Source organism: Rhodamnia argentea, chromosome 6, assembly GCF_020921035.1.
Source record: "Rhodamnia argentea isolate NSW1041297 chromosome 6, ASM2092103v1, whole genome shotgun sequence".
Classification (NCBI taxonomy): Eukaryota; Viridiplantae; Streptophyta; class Magnoliopsida; order Myrtales; family Myrtaceae; genus Rhodamnia; species Rhodamnia argentea.
This window is the reverse complement of record NC_063155.1, coordinates 19,466,369-19,491,981: the sequence shown is the minus strand read 5'-3', so window position 1 is coordinate 19,491,981 and position 25,613 is coordinate 19,466,369. Positions and strand designations below refer to the sequence as shown.

The 25,613-nt window shown below is 42.4% G+C and overlaps 2 protein-coding genes across 4 annotated transcripts; both read left to right on the top strand.

The window, feature by feature from the left end:
- Positions 1-1,244: 1,244 nt before the first annotated feature.
- LOC115734133 (nuclear matrix constituent protein 1a-like) lies at positions 1,245-5,624 on the top strand. 3 transcript variants are annotated; one of them, XM_048281466.1, is made up of 4 exons: positions 1,245-3,052; positions 3,964-4,227; positions 4,330-4,521; positions 5,287-5,624. In XM_048281466.1, exons 1-4 carry the CDS (start codon positions 1,342-1,344, stop codon positions 5,343-5,345), a joined length of 2,226 nt encoding a protein of 741 aa, XP_048137423.1. In that variant the 5' UTR covers positions 1,245-1,341; the 3' UTR covers positions 5,346-5,624. The 3 variants fall into 3 exon arrangements, with proteins under 3 accessions (XP_048137423.1, XP_030520588.2, XP_030520587.2); XM_030664728.2 differs by lacking the exon at positions 4,330-4,521 and having other exon boundaries at positions 3,964-4,289; XM_030664727.2 differs by having other exon boundaries at positions 3,964-4,521.
- Positions 5,625-7,230: 1,606 nt separating this feature from the next.
- On the top strand, positions 7,231-21,099 carry LOC115734366 (girdin-like). The gene is made up of 3 exons (XM_030665114.2): positions 7,231-8,573; positions 19,712-20,245; positions 20,633-21,099. Exons 1-3 carry the CDS (start codon positions 7,406-7,408, stop codon positions 21,097-21,099), a joined length of 2,169 nt encoding a protein of 722 aa, XP_030520974.2. The 5' UTR covers positions 7,231-7,405.
- The last annotated feature ends 4,514 nt before the right edge of the window (positions 21,100-25,613 follow it).

Sequence of the window (25,613 nt, the reverse complement as noted above, 5' to 3'; positions counted from 1 at the left end):
ATTATCCCATCAATCCAACCCCACTTGGCAAAACCATCCACCGTTTCCGTACTATCATTCCTCTCATCGTACTAATGCACCGGCCGGTCTCAACCGCGCTTCTGCTTCATGGTTCAGACTCCCTTCAATTTCTCTTTCTTCGCTAACAAGAGAGGCCACTCTCTCTCTCTCTCTCTTCAGCATCCGCATTTCCCGAATGCCGTCTCGCCTCTCGCATCGATCGCCGTGTTCGTGTCAAATATCTAAATTCGATCCTATCAATGATGCAAGAAAGTAATGGAAATTCGCACAATACAAGAATTTATGTGGTTCGGCGGCGGAGATATTCCGCCTACCTACGTCCACGGGGAGATGAGATCTGTTTCACTAATAACGTAGAAAAGTGTACACCCGCTCTTTCTCACACCCTCTCTGTTACAGAGACCCGTTTCGCCCTAAATATATATAGCGAAACCCTACATGGCACAAATTACAAAATTGCCCACATAGCCTAAAATAGGGTTAATACCATGAAAAACCCTAAACTGGTACACCCGTGACAAATTTACCCTAAATTATTTTTTTGACCACGAAAAACCTCAAACCGGTACACATGTGACAAATTTACCCCAAACTATATTTTTGACCACCAAAAATCCTAAACCGGTATATCTGTGACAAATTTACCATAAACTAATTCTTTTGACCACGAAATACCCTAAACTGGTACACCTGTGACAAATTTACCCTAGTTAAATTGATTTAATATCACGAAAAATTTCAAATTGATAAATGCATGACAAGCGGATGGTCAAAACTCCATACTGGTATACCTGTCAACCGTCACGTGTCACCAAATCAACAGTTTGACGCTTAAATTTAATGAAAATTAACGGATGGTAAATTTGTCACATGTGTACCAGTTTAGGGTAAATTTGTCACAGGTATACCAGTTTGGAGTTTTATATGGTCAAAAAAATAATTTGGGGTAAATTTGTCACAAGTGTACCGGTTTGGGGTTTTCCGTGGTATTAACCCCCTAAAATATTTAATTTTTCCATAGAAAACCTTCTATAACCGAACATAAAACGCCTGCGGCGGCTCAGGGGCGCCGCCCCCGCGACCCCCGCCGGGGCGGCCCCCGGGACCCCCGCCCGCTCACCGGGGAGCGGGACCCCCGTGCTGTCCAAGCGTAGGGGGCTTTTCGGAACCGCCTCATAATCTCTTGAATAACAGAATACAAGACATCAACCTCAACAGTTCGCCCTCAATCCTCATCGTGTGACGTTTACGTTACGCTCCTTCGTAAAACTCTAATCTATGTAGGTGGGGTGTGTGGTTTCTGGTGCGGGTGCTTCTTCGATGGACGAAATCTCCGGCGAGCTGAAGCGGGCGGAGTCGCAGAGGGAGACCCTTTTCAAGGCGTTCCAGCAAGTGCAGTCTCAGGCGTCCTCTGTCCTCTCGTTCACGCTCCAGTGGAAGGACCTGGAGGAGCGCTTCGATGGCATCCGCGGATCGCTCGAGCGCCGCGCCAAGGAGCTCGACGAGGGCCAGAGGTCGCTCGCGGAGCGTGCCCGCGAGGTCGAGTCGCGGGAGGACGGGCTGCGGTCGGCGTGGCAGAGGGTCGAGGAGTGCGAGGAGGAGGTCCGGAAGAAGAAGATGGACCTGAGGTCGGTGGAGACGCGGCTCGAGGAATGCAGGGATGAACATAGGAAGAAGGAGAGTGAACTGATTCTGAAGCGAGACGCACTTACCGAGTGTGACTCTCTGCTCAGGGACAAGGAGGAGGAGCTGCGATATTTAATGCACGCAACTGATGAATGCTGCCGGGATTACGGTTCGAAGAAGGAGGAGGTGGAGTTGCTGCGACAGGAATTGGACTTGAAGGAGAAGAAAGTCGAGTCAGTGCAGAGTTTGCTCGAGGAAAATGCTCGTGAACTCGGCGCGAAAGTGGACAAGTTGGGTTCAGTCCAGGCAAAACTAGAAGAGGTTGCCAAAGCTCTTGAGTTGAAAAGTGGGGAATTGAATGCGGTCCAAGCATCTATCAAAGTCCGAAATCTTGAGCTTGCCTCGAAAAAGAGACAGCTAGAGTCCATCCAAATTGATATTGCAGAGAGTGCAGAGCAACTCCGTTTGAAAGAGCAAGAGTTAGCTTTCATTCAAACCTCAACTCTTGAATGCGCCAAGGCCCTCGAGTCCAAAAATAAACAATATGATTTGATACAAGAATCCATTACTGAATGCTCTCAAGAGCTTGAGTCTAAAACAAGGCAGCTGGATTCCGTTCAGAAGAGAAGCAGGGAATGCGTCGCAGAGCTTGGACTTAAAGAAAAGAAACTTTATAAGCTTGACGTGTCAATTGGAGAACACTCTCAGCTACTTGAAATGAAAAAGAAAGAATGTAATGAGCAATGTATGGAGCTGGAATTGTTGCGGCAACGGCTTGATTCAACTGAAAAATCAATTGAGAAGTGCTCCCCGGAAATGGATTTGAGAGAGAGGAGTAGTGGCCGTTCTGGGGTAATGGCGCAAAATTGGAAAGACCAATATGGACCTGTTCTGGCTTCATGTGTAAATCCTCAATCCACAATCGCTTTTGATGGAAAGAAAATGCAGATGTTCATATATCAACATTTTCACGAGCTCAATAGAGTGTGCCATAAGGTGCTGGAGATTATTAAAACATCAGCTAATGCTGCAAAGTTGGTCGTAGATGCCATGGAAGGGTTTTACCCCCAGAATTCAGGGAATGGAGATGAGTTATTAGATATTGGGGTGATTAGAAGGAGTTGTATCTTCCTGTTGGAGAATTTCATACGATCTTCAGTGGAGATTAAGCCTCAGCAGAGGGAAGCTGCAATGAAACTGGCTGTTGAATGGAAAGGGAAGCTGAAATTTTCCCTATCACAGGAGTATTCTTTGGAGGTCTGGGATTTTTTGAAGCTTTTAGAGGCATATAAGCTAGCTTCTGCGTTCAACGCAAATGAAATTCATGATCTTCTCAATTATGTGTCACAGTTTCAAGTAGCACAGGAATTGCAACAGGTCCCTGGCTCTTCAGCCGTGCCGCCTGGTAAGCGGAGATGCAGCTATTGACTTAAAATGTTGAATGTGGTTGCCAGTTTCTTTATCATATTATGCCTGGTTTTTGCTATTTTATTCATGCGACTTTAATGTTTGTCTCTTTATGCAAACAAAGTTTTGAAACATGGTGATGGCTCTGTATGTGGTCTTGTGAGAGATGAGGTAACCCACGTATTGCAGATATCGCACCGATTATTCATTTGGTCCAATGAACAATCTTGGGGATGCTAATGACTATTTTCTTCTTTAGGTTCAACTTTTCATCAAATCATTGACCGTAGACTTGTTTGTGCTATATTTTGTGAATTTTATATATCCGATCTGCAAATTCATTCAAATCCCTTTTACATTTTACAGTTCGATTTCACCTTTGAAATGATTCACCCTTTTCACTAAAGAGCACAGGAAAAATTGTATACCGATGACTTGCTTGGTGTTATAACTCATGTACAGTTTGATCAAACTATGCTTGTCTCATTTGGAATATAATCCAAAGTTGACAAAACGAATCCATAAAGGTACCTCTTTAACCCCTTCTTTTCTATCTTTTGGATTAAAATGCCAAATCCATTTATATGTGTTCAGCCATTATGCTAGGTACATACATATATATCTTTTCCGAAAGTTCCATCCAGTAGGTCAAGCTCTATAGTTGGAGCTTGCAAACATTTCTCCTAATATGCTTAACTGGGAAGCTGAAACTTTTTGGCTTGCTTTGACGATGCTTGCTCTGCATTTTAGAATTGAGATCAGTTATGTCCTCTCTTTCGATGTTGGACTTTCCTTAGCTTAAGATTTTCATCTCGTCGTCATTCCAAAATCCTCATGGCAAACCACGTTTTGTGCTGTCATCTTGATAAAGGCAGTTCAGATTCTTAATTGTTGACTTGTGTTTGACAGGTTCTTTTGGATATAGTCAACATTGGCTAAGAGAGACGGAGGAACCAGAAAATTTTGCTGTGAGCAATGCAGGTGATTCTTCTGTTGTTAATCCACCACTACCAACTGTCTCAGCTAGAAAAGATATGCAGCTTGTTCACACTGAGGTTTTGAATGAGAATGCTATGATATGCAAAGAAATCTCACATAAACTGCAAAACTCATCTGACCCTGCAAAACTTGTTCTGGATGTTTTTGCGGGGTCTTATACTCAATATTCAAACAGTAAGGATATGAATTTGGAGACAGACATTTTGAGGAGTCAAATTGTTCTATTAGAGCAGCTGGTGAGAATTTCGCCTACAGTAACGCATGAGGTTAAAGAAGGAGCGATGAAGCTGGCTAGGGAATGGAAAGCAAAACTGTCAAATAAACCCGAGAGCGGTTTGGAGGTTTTGGTATTTCAAAATTTCTTGGCAGCATACAATTTGGTTTCTTTGCTAAATGACAGTGAGATTCTAAAACTAGCGGAAATTGTGTCACAGAAAAATGACACTTCGCTGCTGGGCCAGATTACAGGTAAATTTTCGGACTATCAATGTTTTCCGTCGCCGACTCTCTAAATTGTAACTTTTTTGGCTTTTGAAGAGAAATAGTGATGCTGCGCTTTTAGCATGCGCTTGCTTACAAGTTGATGACAACCCAAAACCTCTGCAGATATGACACTTATCATTGAGATCATGTTATGTTGCTCTTTGCTGGCGGTCTATGTTAACCGATCTCTTTGCATGTTGTGCGCAATAAATCTGTCATGCATCCGCACGCTTGCTGCATAGTGAAGAGATGGATCATCGGGGAAATTGGGTCACTGATGGTAGTTTGTTTATGAATTGGATCCATACGGCCTGAAATCGAACCTGACACAATGTGCTAAGTTGCACGGTTTGTCGCATAGTTGAAGATCTCTTAAGATGTTTGAACTCAATTTGCCATGTGGTCTAGAATATTAGTTTGTTGAGAAAAAGGTTCAAACGTAGACCTTGCTCTGCAGAAAGCATACATGCATCGCTATCATAGATTCATTGTGCATGACAATATAAGATGTAGATCAACTCTTGGCATATTCTGATGTTATATGTAGATAGCCCTCTTTTTAAAGGCCGGTTGCTCTCTTAAGCACTGCGAAACTTCGAGACCGTTGAGCCTGTAGAAAATCATGTTGGAACATTCATATGTTTGCTGGGTGATGCATGGTGTTTCTTTTCGGCCTGTGGGCAGCAGGCCTTGTTTTGCATTTTGCAGTACCCTTAACCTCGTGTCCGTCTTTGGCTGACTTTGTTTCAGCGCACCAGCTAGCCTACCTGCTTCTCTCTCCAGAGTGCATCAGCAGCCGCCCGGATTGAAGAAACGTTCCGCTTCAGGGACCCGGAGATCGATGGTCAATCCCAACCCCGCGCAGGTCAGTGTAAATACAAGCTGAACGATCAGGGGGAGGTCCTATGTAATCCTCTGCCGAAAGTAGGCCGGAGCTATTTGTGTGGCTGACTCATACACCTGGCATTGCCGGACATCTTCTATGATTTCCAAACCTGAGCTCATTATTCAAATCGTTAAAGAACTTGACACAATGTATATTGCTATGACCTGCTTCAATCTAAACTCGTTTTAATAATCAGTTTGCTGTCTAGGTGATTGGGGCGCACAATGAATTGACACGGTATCTATCTTAAGGGAAAAAAAAAAAGTAAGTAAAGGAGTCTATTTCAAATGTGCTTATAGAGTTAGAATTGAATGAAAAGTTTATTTAAAATCCGACCCATAATCACAATTATCGAATTCCATGGATCTCACATAAACCCCGCGAGATCAATCCATTATCACATGGACCCTATGCAAGTAAGTACTTTTTCGAAGCTAGGTTGGAGTTTCCGATCATCCCCACAAAGTATGATAGATTATTCTATCATTCAGACAATTGCTTATACCTACAAATCTATACGGAAGTGATATTTCGCACTCGATATGTAAACCTTAGATTTGACTAAATTATATTTGTGAATTTCTTGCGAGACGCATGGCGGAAAATTGGCAATTATCCTAGTCATGGTACAGAAAAGTTTACACTCTAATTGTTGAATGTATTTATCCATTTATCGTGACGAAAAAAATAGTAGGTCAATTAGGTAAACCCTTTTCTTTGATTTTCCAAATGTCCAATTCCACATCACATGCGTGCCTTTCTCTCTACTCACGTGACAGACTCCAAAAAAGGACACGTGCGTCTTTTTACTCATTTGGAAATGACTGTCACGTGACCCTAGCAATCTCACGTGAGCAAAAGGCCTTCTCTCATCGTTCCAACTCGCTCGCTCGACTCAACCCGTCCCGTACGGAGAAAATATTGGGTACCCAGGAGGCGCCATCGCATTTTTACCCACATCCACTCAGCGAAGGACACGTGTCTCATGGGCTCACAACTCAAATTTTTTCAACATACTCTCCCCAACTCACTTTCCTTTTTCCATAAACACCCCTCTCCCTTTCTAGGCCGTCGCCGGCCACCCCGCCCTGCTCTCTCGTCGGCGAACCATGCTGCCCCTCCGACGAATCACCAAGCGAAGGCGAAGAAAAAGCCCTAAAAAAACTGGGAAAAAGTGTCTTTCAAAATCATTGTCGCAGATACACCTGAGAGATAGAGAGAGACAGAGATAGGTCGGCAAATTTTTTCTTTTATTTGCTTCTAAATGGTTCATGAAAGAAGAAAATGTGCTAATTCAGAGATCTTTTCTTTGATTGTTGCTGCCCCTGTTCATATTTCCGCTGCGATTCGATTCTGGGTTTACATGGGCGATGGAGGTCGGTTTTTGCTTCACTCCAGGATCTCGGCCTCGGCGACCAGCCGGCGATGGATTAGTCGACGGACGCCGAGATGTTGGTGCGAGAGAGCAAAGCGGCGACGTGCTGGAGATTGAGCATCTTGCTGTGGAGCTTGTCTTACTCGGCATCGATGAGGACCAGCTCGCCGGCAGGGTCGTGGGCAAGCAAGACCGAGGAAGAAGAAAGAGGGGAGAGGGGGGTCGTGGCCCGTGGGTGAGGAAGAGGGGAAGAAGAGAAAGGGAGGGGTGTTTATGTAAAAAAGGAAAGTGAGTAGGGAAGAGTACGCTGAAAAATCTCAATTATGGGCTCACGAGACACGTGTCCTTCGCTGAGTGGATGTGGGTAAAAATGCGGTGGCACCCCCCTGGGTGCCCAATATTTTCTCGACTCGTACGTACGTACGTACTCCATTTCGTCTTTCTTCGCCACCAAGGAAAATTCTCTCTGTATCTCTTCACAAGAAGCTGCATTTCCCGGCTTAGCTCTTCACACCCATCGCCAGGTTCTTCCTCAATCCGTCGTAAGCTCTAGTCTTTAGGTGGGATTTGCTTTTCGGTGTGTGGGTTCTTGTGTCGGTGGTGCGTCGATGGAGAAAATCTCTGGCGAGCTGACGCGGGCGGAGTTGAAGAAGGAGAACCTCTTCAAGGCGTACGAGCAAGCGCACTCGCAGGCGTCCTCGGTCCTCTCGTTTTCGCTCCAGTGGAAGGACCTGGAGGAGCACTTCGATGGCATCCGGAGGTCCCTCGAGCGCCGGGCCGAGGAGCTCGACCAGCGCGAGAGGGAGCTCGCGGAGCGAGCCGCCCGGGACGTCGCGTCACGGGAGGAAGGGCTGCGGTCGGCGCGGCAGATAGTCGAGGAGTGGGAGGAGGAGGTTCGGCGAAAGAAGATGGACTTGAGGTCGGTGGAGGAGGTGCTTGAGAAATGCAGGGATGGACATAGGGAGGTGGAGAAGCAACTGGTTGTGAAGCACGAGACCCTTAGGGAGTGTACCTCACTGATCAGGGACAAGAAGAATCAGCTGAGCACTATTAAGCAGAAGACTGAGGAATGTGGCCGGGACTATGATTCGAAGAAGGTGGAGGTGGAGGTCCTGCGACAGGAATTGGACTCGATGGAGAAGAAAGTCGGGGAGGTGCGGAGTTTGCTAAAGGAAAATGTTCAAGAACTTCATGTGAAAGCTGGGGAGTTGGGCACGGCGAGGCTCTCTCTTGAGGAGTGCTCTAGGGCGGTTGAATCTAAAGAGAGTCAACTCCATTCCATTAATATATTGATTGAGAAGCACAAAGAGGAGCTCGAATCGAAAAAAACAGAGCTTGAGGAAATCAATATGTCGATCAATGAGTGGTTGACGGAACTTGCTTTGAAAGATAAGGAATTGGGGTCCATTGAATCATGTATTGGAAAGAAATCTGAAGAGCTTAATTCCAAGGAAGGTGAACTGGAAAATATGACAAAGCGGGTGAAGCAGTGCAAACAGGAAACCGAGTCAAAGAAGGAAGATCTTGCTTCAGTCCAGGCAAAATTAGAAGAGGTTGCCAAATCTTTGCAGTTGAAAAGTAGGGAATTCAATGCTGTCCAAGCATCTATCAAGGACCACAATCTTGAACTTGCATCAAAAAAGAGCCAGCTAGAGTCGATCGAAGTTAATATTACCCAACGTGCGGAGCAACTCCTATTGAAAGAGCAAGAGTATGCTTCCATTCAAACCTCAACTCTTGAATGCACCAAGGTCCTTGAGTCCAAAAGGAAGCAATGTGATTCGATGCAAAAGTCCATCATAGAATGCTCTCAGGAGCTTGAATTTAAAGCAAGGCAGTTGGATGCCGTCCAGAATAGAAGCAAAGAATGCTTCACAGATCTTGAATGTAAGGAAAAGCACCTTTATATGCTTAATGTGTCGATTGAAGAACGCTCTCAGATATTGGAAATGCAAAAGAAAGAATGTAATGTGCAATGTATGGAGCTAGAATTGAGGCGGCAACAGCTTGATTCCATTGAAAAGTCACTCGAGAAGCGCTCTAGGGAAATGGAGTTGAGAGAGAGGATTAGAATTGATTCTGGGGTAATGGCTCAAATGTCTAGAGATTATTTTGATGGGAAGAATCTGTAAATCCATCCTTTGGAGGTCTTGGGTCTTCTAAAGCTTTTAGAGGCATATAAGCCAGCTTCTGCCTTCGACGCAAATGAAATTCACGAACTTGCCAATTCCCTGTCACAGTTTCAAATAGCACAGGGATGCCAACATGTCCTTGGTTCTTCGGCAGTGCGACCTGTTAAGCGGAGATGCAGCTAGCCCTGAAATTCTGAACCTGGTTGCCAGTTTGTTTATCATATTATGCCTGGTTTTGCAATTTTGTTCATGCCGCTTTAATGTTTGTCTCTTTATGCAAATAAAGTTTTGAAACATGTTTATGGCTCTGTATGTTGACTTGTGATAGGTGTGGTAATCCCATGTTTTTTCCTCAATACACATCGCAGTCGCCGCACCAATTATTGATTTGATGCAATGAAAAATTTAGGGAATGCTAATGACTACTTTCCACTATAAGTTCAACTTTTCACTAAATTTTAAATGTCTGATCTGCAACTTAAATATAATTTCCCTTTCAAATGTTATAGTTAAATTTCACCATTATAATCATTCACCCTTTTGACTAAATAGCAGGAGAAAAGATATATTTATATACATACTCGATATGCTGCTAGGTAACTCATGTCTAGTTTGATCAAAGCAAGCTTGTTTTGCGAATATATTCCAAAGTTGACCAAATGGATCCAGTAAGGTGCCTCTTTAGCCCCTTCTATTTGTTCAGACATTGCTCAGGTTCATATTATTTTGGCATCACATTATGTGTATTGCATTTTTCAAGGTTCCATCCAGTAGGTGAAGCTGTATGGTTGGAGCATTTCTCCAGAGATGTTTAACTGGAAAGATAAAACTTTGGGGCTTGCTTTGATGATGCTGGCTGTGCATTTGAGAATCAAGATCAATTATATCCTCTCTTTCGATGTTGGACTTTTCTTAGTCTTACGATTTTCATCGAAGTCCTCATGGCAAACCACATTTTGTGCTGTCATCTTGATAAAGGCAGTTTGGATTCTTAATTGTCAACTTGTCTCTAATAGCTTCTTTGGTATCTATTCAACATTGGCAAATAAGGACTGAGGAACTAGAAAAATTTTCTGTGCACAATGCAAGATGATTCTTCTGTCTTGAATCCACCACTACCAACTGTATCAGCTAGAAAAGATTTGCACCGTTTTCAAACCGAGCTTTTGAATGAGAATGCTGTGATATGTAAAGAAATCTCCCTTACACTGCAAAACTCATCTGACCCTGCAAAACTTGTTCTGGATGTTTTTGTGGGGTCTTACACTCGATACTCAAACAGTAAGGATATGAATTTGTAGACAGACGTTTTGAGGAGTCAAATTGTTCTGTTAGTGCAGCTGGTGAGAAGTTCACCCATAATAACACATGAGGTGAGAGAAGGAGCAATGAAGCTGGCCAGAGAATGGAAAGCAAAACTGTCAGATAAACCCAAGAGCGGTTCGGAGGTTTTGGCATTTCAGCATTTCTTGGCTGCATAGAATTTGATTTCTTCGTCAAATGACAGTGAGATTCTGAAACTAGCAGAAAATTTTTCACTGAGCAATGATGCTCCTCTATTTGGCCAGCGCCTTCGTCTTGTCAATGAGAATAGAGGTAAATTTTTGGTAGTGTGAAGTTTTCTTCTGTTTCTGATTCTCTAAATTGTAACTTTTTCCTTTTTGTCCTTTGAAGAGAAATAGTAATGCTACGTTTTTGGCATGTGCTTGCTTACAAGATGATGACAACCCAAAACCTTTGCCGATATGGACCTTTTCATTGAGATTATATTATGTGCTCTTAACTGCTGGGCTATGTTAAGCAATCTATTTGTTTGTTGTGTGCAGTATATTTGTCATGCATCCACATGTTTGCTGCATGGCGAAGAGGTGGATCATAGGGGAAAATGGGTCTATGGTGGACAACTCAACCCATCTAAAATTGTTGGTTTGTTACTTGGATCAATATGGCCTGAAATCGAACTTGATGCTATGTGCTAAGTTCTCTAAGATGTTTGAACTCAATTTGCCATGTGGATTTAGAATATTAGTTTGGGGAGAAAAAGGTTTAATGTAGAGAGACATTGCTCTGTAGAAAGTTTACATTTATTGTCATCTCGATATTTTGCTTGTGCGTGGATATATAAGATGTAGTTCAAATCATCCTGGAAGTGGGACATTTTATTTAAGATGGCCAAACAGCATTTTACCTGTTTTCCTTAGTGATTCTATACACAGTATACAGCATTGGATAGGAGAATGGTACTTTGAACCCCGTTGACAGGATCCAATCTTCACCTTTAAGTCAAATCTGTTTGCTCTTAGCATGTTCTGATGTTATATTGTAGACATTCCTCTTTTTCAGGGCGGGTTGCTCTCTTGAGCACTGCGAAATTCGAGATCACTGAGCCCGTAGAAAATCATGCTGGAACATTCATGTGTTTGCTGGGTGATGCATAGTGTTTCTTGATGGCCTGTGGGTACCAGGCCTTGTTTTGCATCTTACAATCCCCTGAACCTTGTGTGGTTTTTCGATTAACTTATTTCAGCGCACCAGCTAGTGTACCTGCTTCTCTCTCCAGAGTCCATCAGCAACCGCCTGGATTTAAGAGATGTTCCGCTAGAGACCCGGCGGTCGACGTGCAATCCCAGTCCCGTGCAGGTAAGTGTAAAATACATGATGAACTATCCTTTTCTGGACTTATGGTATTCTCTACTGAAAGTAGGCCAAAGATTTTCGTGTGGCTGACTCATACCCCTGGCATTGCCGAGCAACTCTTATGTGATTTCCAAACCTGAGCTTACTGTTGAAATCGTTGAAGAACTTGACACAATCTTTAGTGCTTTGACCTACTTCAATCTAAACACTCTTTTATATCAAGCAATTGACCGTCTAGTCCCGTGCACTATGGTTTTTTTTTTTTTTTTGCCGTGCACTATGGTTTGACACGCTGTGAAATATGTGCAAATCTTAGCTACGCTGCAGCATCTATCCTCAGAATTTACCTGAAAAACAAAAGCAAGTGAATGAGCCTATCTCAGATGCGCTTATAGCATTAGGATTCAATGACAAGTTTATCTAAATCCGACCCGCTACCATGAATATCGGAACCGTGGATCTCGCATGAACCCCATGTGATCAATCCGTTATCACATGGGCCCAATGCAAGTAATTACTTTTGCGAAGCTGGGTGGGAGTTTTGGATCATTCGATAATATTATGTAGTTGGAAGGGAATAAATATATTCTTGATTGGCAACATGATTAACCTAAAAAAAAAAAAAATTGTCGAACATCATCCTCTGTTTAGAACAGTTACATTCCAGTTCATCCCCACCATATAGTAAGGTCTGTAAAGAGGTACGACAAAGAGACACTGGAGATCACTGCGGTATCCTCTGCTTTGCAGAAAGAGATGAATTTTCTCAAAGCGGAGCCTGAAGCTGACCAAGCACAAGAGGAGCCAGCAAAAGAGGTCGCTTTCATTTATCCCAAAAAAGGCTGCTTTCTCTCATTTTAATTTTTAATCAAGTGTCTTTTCCACACAAAAAAAAATAATAATAATAATAATTAATTATCTTTTCCCAATGCTCATAAAAAAATTCTAATTTTAAAATAAAATCAATAATATATACGAGTATATGTATGCACATAAATTTCAAATGTTTAATTTATTTTTTTTTAAAAACAGTCGAATTACGTGCGCCATAAGATCCGAAAAAGCTAAAGTTGGAGGTAAAAGTATCCCCTAACAGGACTCTGTTTGGTTCGGAAACAAATGAATCATTTGAAAACTATTACCATACAAATGATCGCTTATATTATTTGTAAAAATAAATGAAAGATATTTTTTTTTCATCGTTCACAAAAATGTTTAGGTATAACTTGTTGTCGATGATGAAAAAATATTGTATTGACTAATTATTTATCAAGCTGCACAATCTATCATTTTGAGAAAAAACGACTTTCGAACCATTCATCTTTCGCGAGACAAACGGAGCCTAAGTTTAATTCGCCTTGCATCATGTTTTCGTTGTACTGCGCCCACCACTCTCCAAAATTGAGCTCGCGATTTCGAAGCGAGCCACGTCTTATAAATAGGAAGATGGGGAGATAACAAGCGAACGGTATTCATGATATCAGGTTGAATTTCTCTCTGATCCGCTCTGGTGTGGCGGCATACTGAATCCGCACTCTTCCCATCTAGCTATCTTCCTCGTGAAAGAATAGTAAACTTTGGAAGGGTGTTGTGTTGATACTTGATGTATTCTCATAATGGCACATGGAGCACGAGATATTCGATGCTGCCCCCAAATATTGCTCTGATTTGGAGGAGGATATTATGATTTAAATGCGATATATTTATAGCATCGGACCCCCATATTTGGGGCATGGAAGATTTATAGGCAAAATTAACAAATCAGTAGGGTACCGATTCAATTAGAAACATTTCAATTTTTTCATTGAAGTTTTAAACGTTTTTACAAAGTTCTAGCGTAATCGTTTTAGCTTGAGAATGCTGACATGGAAGTTCAATTATTACATGTCGTCCTTTGTGGCACGATCGGGATAGTTGGTGTCTGAAGTGAATGAGTATAATAACCAAAAAAAAAAAAAGAAAAAAAAAACTACATCATTTTCAGTAATTTCGTGAATTTTTGGATTTTTCACTCTTTTTTCTTTTCTTTCCTTCTTTGCCTAGCTTTTGTTTTTTAATCCAATTGCAAATCATGTTTACTTGAACATTAAATGTTTGAAAGTCGAAAGATGCATAGAAGTTATGAAGTCATTTTTGAAGTATTTCGTCGTACACATTTGGTACTCCGAGATTATACAATCATCCATTACACATGTACGATAAATTTACGACTTTTTTTTTTTTTTTTTGGTAATCATTTTTAGAGTGTTATCGTGGACCTTTGATACTCTTGAAACCTATACAATCATCCATTAACACATGAAAAAACGGAGATACCATAATCTGCATATACAAAAAAGCATTAAATTGATCCACTCGTGCACGTCTATTGTGTTTCTTAAACTGCTGATTGCCAGTTCAATATCTATATCTCATGTCTGTTATGATGATCAAAATACCTATCCTCCTCCTCCTCCTCCTCCTCCTCCTCTTCCTCTTCCTCCTCCTTGAAAACCTCAAGTTGGCTTGAGGAGTCTCTTCATGAGGAATTAAAACACCGTCTTACCCTTCACTTCGAGCTTCTTCCGGCAATGGCCCTAGGCTCCTAGCACGTACAACCCGCCGTTTATGATTGTGTCGTTCACCTCCCCGCCGATCACTCTTACCGGACTCTCTCTCTCTCTCTCTCTCTCTCTCTCCATGCTTTTTGTTAGCGCTGAATTCCCTCGAGGAAGTTTCGCTCTTTGGGTTTCTCGTATCATGATTAGGCATCCTGCCCTGGCCCAAATGAACCGGACCCGTCGCAACTAGTTACATTATCGATCTAATTTCGAGAAGCAAGAACGCTGTGATCGAGAGGCTTTCTCTTAAAAACCTTTGCCCCTAACTTCGAGTTATAATTGAATCCACTAACACTAATGCGTTGCCGATTTATAATATCATTGTAATGGCCGAGCTCATATTGGTTAAAGATTTTAAAGGGAAAAATTACCAAAAAAGTCCTAAACTTATTTCATTTGTGCCAATTCAGTCATGAATCCTCTGTTTTTTTTATAAATAATTCAGTCTCAAACTTTTTGTATTTGTGACAATTCAGTCCATCCAACCATTTCTTTCGGAAAATCGCCGACATGGCGCTAACGTGGCAATTTTACTAAAGATATTCTTGAATATTTTTAAATTTTTTTTCTTTTCTTTTTCTTTGTTTTCTCTTTCTATTTTTTTTTGGGCTTTCTTCTTCCTCCATCCAGTCATCGGCTGGCCGGAGGAGAGGGCCGGCGAGGTCGACCTCGCGGACCTCTGGCGGCTAGCTTCACCCGAGGCCGGTGTGGTTGACCGCCGACTTGCTGGAGGAAGAAGAAAGGTTAGAAAAAAAAAAGAATACATAAGTAAATAAATAAATATTCGAAAAATATTAACTCTCCCGACTTTAAAGTCCTAGTCTTTGCAAGGGATCTTTACTTGTACGAATCACCTAATTATTTCATTCCTTGTATGAGGAATTTAAAGCATAGTCAGAGAGAGTTCATGTCAGCCAAAACCCCTTCTTAACATACCAGAATATACGTAACATCAACGAGTCTGATCCTTACTTGCGCCAAGTTATTCTTATGTACTTTCGGCCCGTCTGTATTCTAGATTAGGAAATTTACTACGTTTAGTACCTTTTGAAACATCTATCTTTAGGGTTGACGCGGAAAATAAAAGTAAGTAGAAGAGTCTATTCGAGACACGGTTATTACCATCCGAGCCATAGTCACGACTAGCGGCACCACAGATCTCACAAAAATTCGGACCGATCCGATTCTCAAGCGGTCCAATAAAATCGGTAGATTATTAGTAGGGATAAGCAATACGAACTTTAATTTTAATGTGCTAGTTAAAATTAGGATTATGTTTAAGAAATAAAAAAAATAATCGATGGATTATTAAGTTTACGTTTGAGGAAAAAAAAAACAAATAAAAAATGATTGGTTGGAACCAAACCGCCCGGACTGAAAATCACCGGTTCCAATGATGGAACCGCAACCCGGACCGGTGTCCCAGCGGCCGGATCAAACTGGCCGGTTCGATCCCGGGTATTCCGGATTCGAATGGTACTGTCAAAGAGATCATTGCCGTATCCCCTACAGAAGCTTTAAATGCCTGTCGTTTTGATTGACCGGACAAGAAAGACATCAATTTTCCAGATACGGAAGCCCGAAGCTGACGCTGACCCCACCTCTGTTGGCGTCAGCCAAATAGGTTGCTTTCGTTCATGTACAGCAAAAAAGAAGCTGCTGCTCCTCTCGCCTGCAAGATGACAACCTGTGAATTTTAGTTAAGTATTTTCCCGCTTTACTTACCAAAATTTGATTCCCGAAACATGTGCAAAACGTTCATATATTATGGAAGTTTCAATTGTTTAACAATCAAAGAAGATCAAATTACATGCGCCACAAGATCTGCAAGGCCAAGACGAACGATTTAAATTAAAAAATTGGCGATCGCAAATTATATTGGTGAATTTCTTGTAAGATTCCAGCTCATCGTGACTCACGGGATTACGGGTAGTGGATTATATAAGCCCCACTAAGGATGATCGGTTTTCGATCTAGTCCGGTGTCGCCACGGAACCGCGAACGAGATTGGAGGGACCGATTCTCGGTTTCTTGAACCGGAGGCCGAACCGGAGGTGCTTGGAACCGGACTAGATCATACATATTGGTTCGGTTCCCGAGCGGTCTAGTGAAACCGGTTATTTATGTTTGAAACACATGTTAACATTTTAAGTTTGTAGAAGTACCACTAATATTAAGAGTTCATATGGTTTCTTTAAAAAAAAAAGAATGCAAATTAAAAGTAAAAAAAAAAAAGTTGGTCCGGTTTGGTCGGTTCAAGTGGGCGGTTCTACCTTGAAACCGAAAATCAAAACGGTAATTGCCGATTTCAACTTTATGAAATCGGGAACCGGTTAGTCCGATCGATTCGTTTTACTCACTCTTAGGCCCTACTAGAGTCTCATCGCCAATAGTCCGGAATTATCCTATTCATGGTAAATCGAGTTTATACTTCAATTAGAATTTCCTAAAGTATTGAATATGCTATTCCATCACTTATGAAGAAACAATAAGACAAACAAGGAAAACCCTAGCCCCTTTGACCGACCGACCATTCGAAGTTTGCTTCAATTTAAAAAAAGAAAGTAACAAAAAATATGACCTTACTTTAAAAACACATCATTTTCAATGCAATGGTTTTAACTCGGAGAATTTCATGGAAAAGAAATCACCGTTTGGAAAACACGTTATAAAGTACTATAGAAAACGGAGGAACTTGCATTTGGAAAGCTCAAGCGGGCGACAGAATAATAGCACCGGTCCCAACATCGCGCAGTTAGGTGGTGATCCCCCGAGGTCCGGGTGACCCCGAGCAAGGTGGCCCCAAGTGGCACAAAACTAGGGCCGCACGACTAGGCAATATGACACGCCATATCTAGCTCATAACTGGCTCTTGTGTTGATGTAGGTTTCGAGACCCGCAAGCGCAAGTGAGATCTAGGTGCGCTTGCGTCAACACCGGCCTCGAGAACCCGCTAAGGTTGGCCAACCCAAGGCAACAGGATGCCGGGGTCGTCGAGCCACCCGTAACGCAGCTCAGGCTAGCCGAGCTCGCTCGATCCCTTGGATCGATGTCGCCGTTTCATTACATCGAACGTACCACTACACGACAAAAGAGGACAAGGTTTCGTACCATCCATTCGGCGTGAGCAGATTTTCACTCACATCCACCTATCTACTCATCGCCGACGGCGACAGGGCGGTCCATTCCCCGCTTGCCTTTTCTCTCTCTCTCTCTCTCTCTCTCCTCACGTGACAGCCTAACGCACGTGACCGGAAAAACTGGGGTGCACCAGCACGCACTTCCCTCTCCTCCCTCGCGGGACAGGCTCGAGAGAAAAAGGCCACCCCTTCACCCATCCGGAAAATGACCGTCGCGTGACCCTAGCAACCCCACACCTGAAATGTGAAAACCAACACCCCCGCCATATCTGCACAGTATTACGGACAACCCAGCTTTTTCTCAGTCGTCCGAACTCGCTCGACTCGACTCGCTCTCTCTCTCTCTCTCTCTCTCTCTCTCTTGTTCCCTCCCATTTCTATTTCTTCGCCACCCGAAGAGAAAGAGAAGAACTCTCTCTTCACAGGATCCGGATTTGCTCAATGCCGGCTTAGCTGTTCCCACCCATTGCCAGGTTCGTCCTCAATCCTCGTCGTGGGACTTTTACGTGGCGCTCCTTCGTGAACTCTATCTAGTCCGGAGGTGGGTCTCTTTTTTTTTTTTTGGTCTTTCGGGTGTGGTTTCCTGTGTTGGTTTGGTGCACCGATGGAGAAAATCTCCGGCGACCTGAAGGAGGCGGAGTTGAAGAAGCATACCCTCTTCAAGGCGTACGAGCGACTTCAGTCGGAGGCGACCGCGTTCCTCTCCTTCACGCTCCTGTGGAAGGACCTGGAGGAGCACTTGGATGGCGTCTGGAGGTCGCTCGAGCGCCGCTCCGAGGAGCTCGACGAGGGCGAGAGGTCGCTTGCCGAGCGATCCCGCGCCGTCGCGTCGCGGGAGGAGGGGCTGCGTTCGGCGCGGCAGAGGGTCGAGGAGTGCAAGGAGGAGGTCCGGCAGAAGAAGATGGAGCTGAGGTCGGTGGAGGAGCGGCTTGAGAAATGCAGGGGTGAACATAGAGAGGAGGAGAGTCAACTGGTTGCGAAGCGCGATGCCCTTAGGGAGTGTATCTCGCTGATCAGGGAACAGAAGAATCAGCTGAGCGATCTAAAGCAGAAGACTGAGGAATGTCGCAGGCATTACCATTCGAAGAAGGCGGAGATGGAGGTCCTACGACAGGAATTGGACTCGAAGGAGAAGAAAGTCCGGGGGGTGCAGACTTTGCTCGATGAAAATGCTCAGGAACTCGAAGTGAAAGTGGAGGAGCTGGGTTCAGTGAAGTGTGCTCTCCACGAGTGCTCTAAGACGCTTAAAGCGACAAGTGAGGAATTGACCAAGGCGCAGAGTCTGCTCGACCACAATCTCAAGGCGCGTGATGATAGTCAGAAGAGACTCCGCATTCTGGAGCGCACAATCGAAGAGCATGACAAGGAAGTCACAGTGAAAGCTGGAAAGTTGCAGTCTCTCCAGGATATGATGAATGACTGTCAAGTTGAACTAAAAGTAAAGGAGGAGGAGCTCAAGGGAATTCATAAATGCATTGACGAGCGTTCCAAGGAACTTGAATCTAAAGAGAGTGAACTCCTTTCTGTAGATATTTTGATCGAGGAGCACAAAGTGGAGCTCAAATCCAAAAAAGAGAAGTTTGAGGAAATCAACAAGTTGATCAATGAGCGGTCGACGGCCATTGCTTTGAAAGACAGGGAATTGGGGTCCATTCAAACGTCTATTGGAAAGCTTTCCAAGGAGCTTAAATCTAAGGAAAGCGAAATGGAAAATATGATGAAGCGGGTGAAGCAGTGTAATGAGCAAGCCAAGTCTAAGAAGGAAGATCTTGCTTCAGTCCAGGCAAAATTAGAAGAGGTTGCCAAACCACTTGAGTTGAAAAGTAGGGGATTCAGTGCTGTCCAAGCATCCATCAATTGTAATGGTAATGACGCTTTTCTGCTTTAGGTTTAAGTTTTCACCGAATCAAATTTGAAATCATTGACTGGACACTTGTTTATGTTATATGTAATAAACTTAAAATTCCGACCTGTTTATTTAATTAAATTTCATTTTGAAGTTAAAGTTGGATTTTACGTTTAAAATCATTTACCCTTTTGATTATGGAACACATATGATTATATATCCGCCAACTTGCTAGGCAAAACTGTTTTACTCATGTCTAATTTGATCAAAGCAAGCTTGTCTTTGGAATATATTCCGAAATTGACTAAATGGATCCATTAAGGTTCCTCTCCAACCCTTTCTTTTCTAAGCTATTTATATGGGTTCACGCATAATGCTCAGGTTCATGTTGTGCATTTGAGACTTGAGTAATTACATCTTCTCTTTCGAAGTTGGACTTTCGTTAGTCCTTACATTTTCAATTTTTGGTTATTCCAAAGTCCTCATGGCAAACCACGTTAGGTGCTGTCATCTTGATAAAGGCAGTTTGGATTCTTAACTGTTGACTTGTGTTTGATAGGTTCTTTGGGATCTACTCGGCAGTGGCAAATAAAGACTGAGGAGCCAGAAAATTTTGCTGGGCACAATGCAGATTATTCTTCGGTCGAATATCGACCACCACCAACTATCTTAGCTAGGAATTGTTTGCAGCTTTTCCAAATTGAGCTTTCGAATGAGAATGCTATGCTATGCAAAGAAATCTCACATACACTGCAAAATTCGTCTGACCCTGCAAAGCTTGTTCTGGATGTTATTGCTGGGTCTTGTACTCAATCCTCAAACAGTAGGGATATGAATTTGCAGACAGACGTTAGGAGGAGTCATATTATTCTGTTAGAGCAGCTCGTGAGTATTTCGCCTTCAATAACACGTGAGGTCAAAGAAAGAGCACTGAAGCTGGCAAGAGAATGGAACGCGAAATTGTCTGACAGACCCAAGAGCGCTTTGGAGGTTTTGGCATTTCAGCGGTTCTTGGTTGCATACGATTTGCTTTCTTTGTCCAATGATGCTCCTCTGTTTGGCCAGATCCTTGCTCTTGTCAATGAGATTACAGGTAACTCTTCTCTAGCATCCGTTTTCTGTCTCTGACTCCTCTAAGATGTAACTGTTCCCTTTTTGCTTGTGCATGGCAATATAAGATGTAGATCAAATCATCCTGGAAGTGGGACATTCTCTTTCGGATAGCCAAGCAGCAGTTTTATCGTATTCTGTTGCAGTGCCATTGTTGCATTGGATTTTGAACCCCATTGCTAGGACCCAATCTTCACTTTGAGTCTAGCTGTTTGCTCTTAGCATGTTCTGATGTTATATTGTAGATCGTCCTCTTTTTCCACGGTGGATTGCTCTCTTGAGCATTGTGATTCGAGATCATTGGGCATGTAGAAATCATCTTTAAAGTACACTGACACTACCATTTTGGCATGCGGAGTGAATGTTGCAGGTGCATCTCCAGCTTCTACAATGTATACGCCGACTTTCGAACATCAGAAAGTTTTCCCTACTCAGTGTGCATCTAAACAGGAGGTGGGACACAAAGGTATTTCTAACCCTGAGAAGGATAGGCCTGATGTCTTCAGGAAGACTCAAGTTCGACCTGAAAAGGTAAATAAGAAGAGAAACAGAAGACAAGTGGTGGAATCTAGTGAAAGTTATGACAGTGGAAGCAGCAGTGAGTCTGATGAAGATTCAGTTATCTTTGCATGTGGTAACTTTCAGGGGAGCCAGAACTATGGTCTCCCGTGCGAGCAGTCCATACGGAGATCGACTCGGCAAAAACAGCAGGTTTCTTATAGAGAAAATTTAAGTGATGATGAAGACACCAACCCTGCGAAAAGTTCTAAAGGGGGCAGCCCATCTTCTTCTACTGAAGAGGAATTCGACTTGGATGGAAAAGATGGCTTGGCTTAGCTACTAACTTGAATGAAGATAATAAGAAAGGGGGAAAACGCACAGAAAATGGGTGTTCGGGAGGTAGCCCAGCAAATGATGCCTACTGTTTCTTGATGGCCTGGGGGGTAATCAGGCCTTGTTTTACAGTCACTAGCCCCTGAACCTTGTCTGGTTTTGAACGAACTTATTTCAGCATCAGCTAGCATACCTGCTTCTCTCTCCAGAGTCCATAAGCAACTGCGCACGGCCCCCAGAGAGAAGAAACGTTCGGCTAGTGACAAAGCAATCGATGTGCAATCCCAATCCTGTGCACTGAAGTGTAAATTTCAGGATGTTTATAGGGTAGGTCTTGTTTTCCCAGGAGAATGTACAGTAGATAGGTTTCCTAACACGTGTTGTCCCATGCTTGGCAAGCAAGCTAGTCCCTTTTGTATGCAGACTCTTTTAGGAAGCTCTCGGTGAACATTGACAGAATTGTGCAGAGTGCTTTGAACAGTAGAAGTAACTTAAGTGGCGGGAGTCGGTCTATTAATCTAACGCTCTTTCGGTACTTTTTCTCTGCATGAAAATGTTCATGTTTGATATGCATCAATTTTATTTTTCTCTAATTCCTCTAACATGTGAAAAAATGTTCGCACGGTTTTGCTCAAGCGGTTAAAATAATCAACCAAACAATATTAAAGTAATAATGAAGCAAAGTCAAGTACAGTAAATAAAGATGTGGATAAATATGGTGCAAAGTATTAACAAAATCTAATGAGTCAAATTAAACGTGTACTAAGCTAAGATGCATAAATGACATGGTGTATGTTCGTAAGTGCCAGATGACGTGAATACTAAACTATATGAGGTAGAATTAGCCATGCAATAATTAATTAGATGCAACCTAAATATAATACTAATCAAAATTTTCTGGTTTTTTTTTTTCATATGGGAGACTCAAATAAGCTAATTGCCGTCTAATGAAAACTAGAGACGACAATATTAGTTAAATGTCATATTCAACCAATGAAATGTTAAAATTAAGTAAAGACTGATTTAACCAAAATTTACCGGGACCACAATTAATTCTTTGAAAGAGAAGCTAATTACATTTGCTATATTGAGAATGCCAAAATTAATAGCAAAAATACTCTAATTAATCAAATAGGGAAACTATTTAATTAAGCAAGTTTTGCTTGAAATGTCCGTGATGAAAGATCTTTTACCGAACAGCGTAGAGCTTTCGAATTTATTGTTTAAAACGGGTTCTTGTGAGAATTCCGGACATGAAGTAAATAGATGGCAAAAGATAGACATGACACTAAAAGTAATGTACGATAAAGATAAATGTTTGATAAGATGAATGGCAAAGCAAAAGATAAGTATTTTTTTTTTTGTTGATGATTAATTGATCGATCCTTTACAAAGAGTCAACGTAGATTATATATAACTTAATACAAGAAATAACCGTCGCTTGCAATTGCTTCACATGCATCGTATTCTTAAATTCTCGCATCGGCCTCGGTAACTGCTCCTGTTATCCTTTAGACGGTTCAAGGCATGTGTTCTGGGTTAGGAAATTTGCTAATTTCAAAACCTTTTGTCCAATTTGCTAGCCTTAATTTCCAAACCTGAGCCTAATGTTCAAGCCCTTCAAGAACTTGACCCCTATCACCCTATGAACACACTTTATCAAGCAAGTTATCACCGAAACGATGGGGCCTGGGGCAGTGCGCTATGGTTTGACGGGTGATGAAATGCGTGAAAGTTTGAGCTACGCAAGAGCATCTATCTTCAAAATTAACGTGCAAAATAAAGGCAAGTAAATGAATCTATCTCAAGTATGTTAATAACATTAGAATTCAATGACCCGTAATCACGGCTACCGGTACAGTAGATCTCATAGAAACCCCACACGATCGATCCTTCATTACATGGACCCGATGCAAGCAAGCACTCTTCGAAGCTTGGTTGGAGCTGTACCATCTCATAATATTAGAAAAAATTCTAAATAAGGGTTTGAAGTGCTTTTATTTTCTCAAATAAAAATTTGAAGTAAACTTTATTTCAAATAAGGGTTTGAAATGACCATAAAGTCTCAAAAAAGGACTTGGTTAAAAGGCATTTTCATCATTTTCTCTTGCTGACTTTTTTCTTTTTTATTTTTTAATTAAAAATTAAAGGAATTGAAATAAAAGAGAGTAAAAAACATAGGCCTCTCGTCCGTGTTGCAGCCCCACCACCGAGGTCGCCGGCGCCCTACTCCTAGCCTAGGTTCGGGCCGGGGTCGTCGACCCTCTCTCGGTTTTGGAGAGGGCTTGCCTGCCCTTGCCTCTGATCGGCGGGGTCGCCAGCATCGCGACCCCGTTGGCCTTTGCCGACACCCCACCCGGCGGTGACGTAGCGGCACAGGCGGGAGGGGCAACAGCCCTCTTGCCGTGTGTGCGTGTATATATATAATTCTTAAAAAAAATAGAAAAAGGAAAAGACAAAGAAAAGGGAAATTATTTTTAAAAAAAAAGTGAAATGATAAAAATGCCCTTGAAATCACGTCTTTATTTGAGAAAATAAGAGCATTTTAGACCTTTATTTAAATCAAAGTTCATTTAGGACACTTATTTAGAAAAACAAAAACACTTCATGCCTTTATTTTGAGGTTTCCCATAATATTATGCAGAGGAAGGTAATATATTCTCTATCTGCAAAATGACAACATTAATTCAGAACGATTATGTCCCAGTTCTTTTTGATTTTTTTTGGGGGTTGGTGCGGGGTTTCAGAAAGTCCCAGTATATTTTTTTTTTGGTCAGACAGAAAGTCCCAGTTTTTTTTTTTTGGGTCCAAGACAGAAAGTCCCAGTTCATCGGCACCATATATGGGAAAAGGTCTGTAAAGGAGGTACTGACAAAGAGATCATTGCAGTATCCTCTCCATTGATCATGTCCCTATCCCCAAGTGAAAAATCCCATGTGATCTGCAGGAAGTTTAAAACGCCTGTCGTTTTAATTGGCCAAGACGAAACAGATCAACTTTTCCAGAAGTGGGAAAAGCCTGAAGCCGACCAAGCTGCGCAGGAGCCAGCCAAAGAGGCAGCCCAAAAAAAGAAGCTGCTCTGTCTGGTGCAAGATGACTACCTGTTAATTTCAGTTAAAAGTATTTTTTCCGCTTTACTTGTCCCCCAAATGTGACCAATTATTTCAAAATTTTGAAACATCTCGAGACATTTTATGTACGAACCCATGCGTCGAACATTCGTATGCTATGAAAGTTTCAATTGTTTAAGAACTAAAGAAGATTGAATTATGTGCGCCGCAATATCTACAATGCCGAAAATTGAAGAGTAAATGGCCCTCGAAATAAGCCCATGACAAACGATTAAGGTTAAATGTTGGCGATGGTAGATTGTATTGATGGATTTCTTGCAAGGTTCCGATCCATCGTGACCCACAATATCAAAAGCAGTGGATTGTATAGGCTCCATTAAGGGTGATCGGTTTTCAATCCGGTCCGATTTCACCTCGGAACCGAAAGTCAGATTATAGGGATCGATTCTAATTTCAGAAACCGGGGGACCGGACTGGAGGCGCCTAGAACTAGATCAGACCAAACCTATCGATTCGGTTTTTTGAGTAGTTCAATGAAAACAACTGTCTTTTCTTGAAACACATATTAACATTTTAATTGTGTAGAAGTATCGATAATATTAAGAGTTTACATTGTTTCTTTAAATATCCTTAAGAAAAATAAAATAAAATAGTTGGTCCGGTCCGGGCGATGCAGGTGGACGATTTTATCCCCGGACCAGGAATCGGACAGACAATCACCGGTTCTAATTTCATGAATTTGGGAATTGGCCCCCCCTGAAATCAAACCGAACATGGGTTCTGTCCGATCCGGGTGATTTTCGGTCCGATCAGTTTTTTTTTGCTCATCCCAGGCCCCACCGGAGTCTCATCGCCAATGGTCAAGAATTATCTATCCTATGCTCCATCACATATGAAGAAACTAGACGATAAACAAGGAAAACCCCCTAGCCCCTTTGATCGACCGACCGACCGACCATCCGAAGTTTGCTCCAATAAAATGAAGTAACAAAAAATAAGACCTTACTTTAGAAACACATGATTTTCAATGCAATGGCGATTGGTGACACCTTCTGTTATGGGAGAGTTTGACAGCGCTTTCTCTTCAACGACTTTACTTTTGAGCAAATGATGTTTGACTCGAAGGATTTCATTTGAGAAGAAATTAGTGTTCGGTAAACATGTTATAAAGTACTTTATTGCAAAGCAATTCTAATAATAATTAAAAAAAAAAACATAGAACGGAGGAACTTGCATTTGCATCTACTCTAGGTAGTGATCAGCCGAGGTCGCACGACGATGTCGCTCGACCCTAGATGGCGCGACAACGGGGCCGCACGATTAGGCAACATGACACGGGCGACATCTAGCTCACCGCGGCCATTGAGTTGCTGCACGTTTCGAGACCCAGACAACTCAACCCAAGTGAGATCTAGCTCACATGCGGCCACTTGCGTCAACACTGGC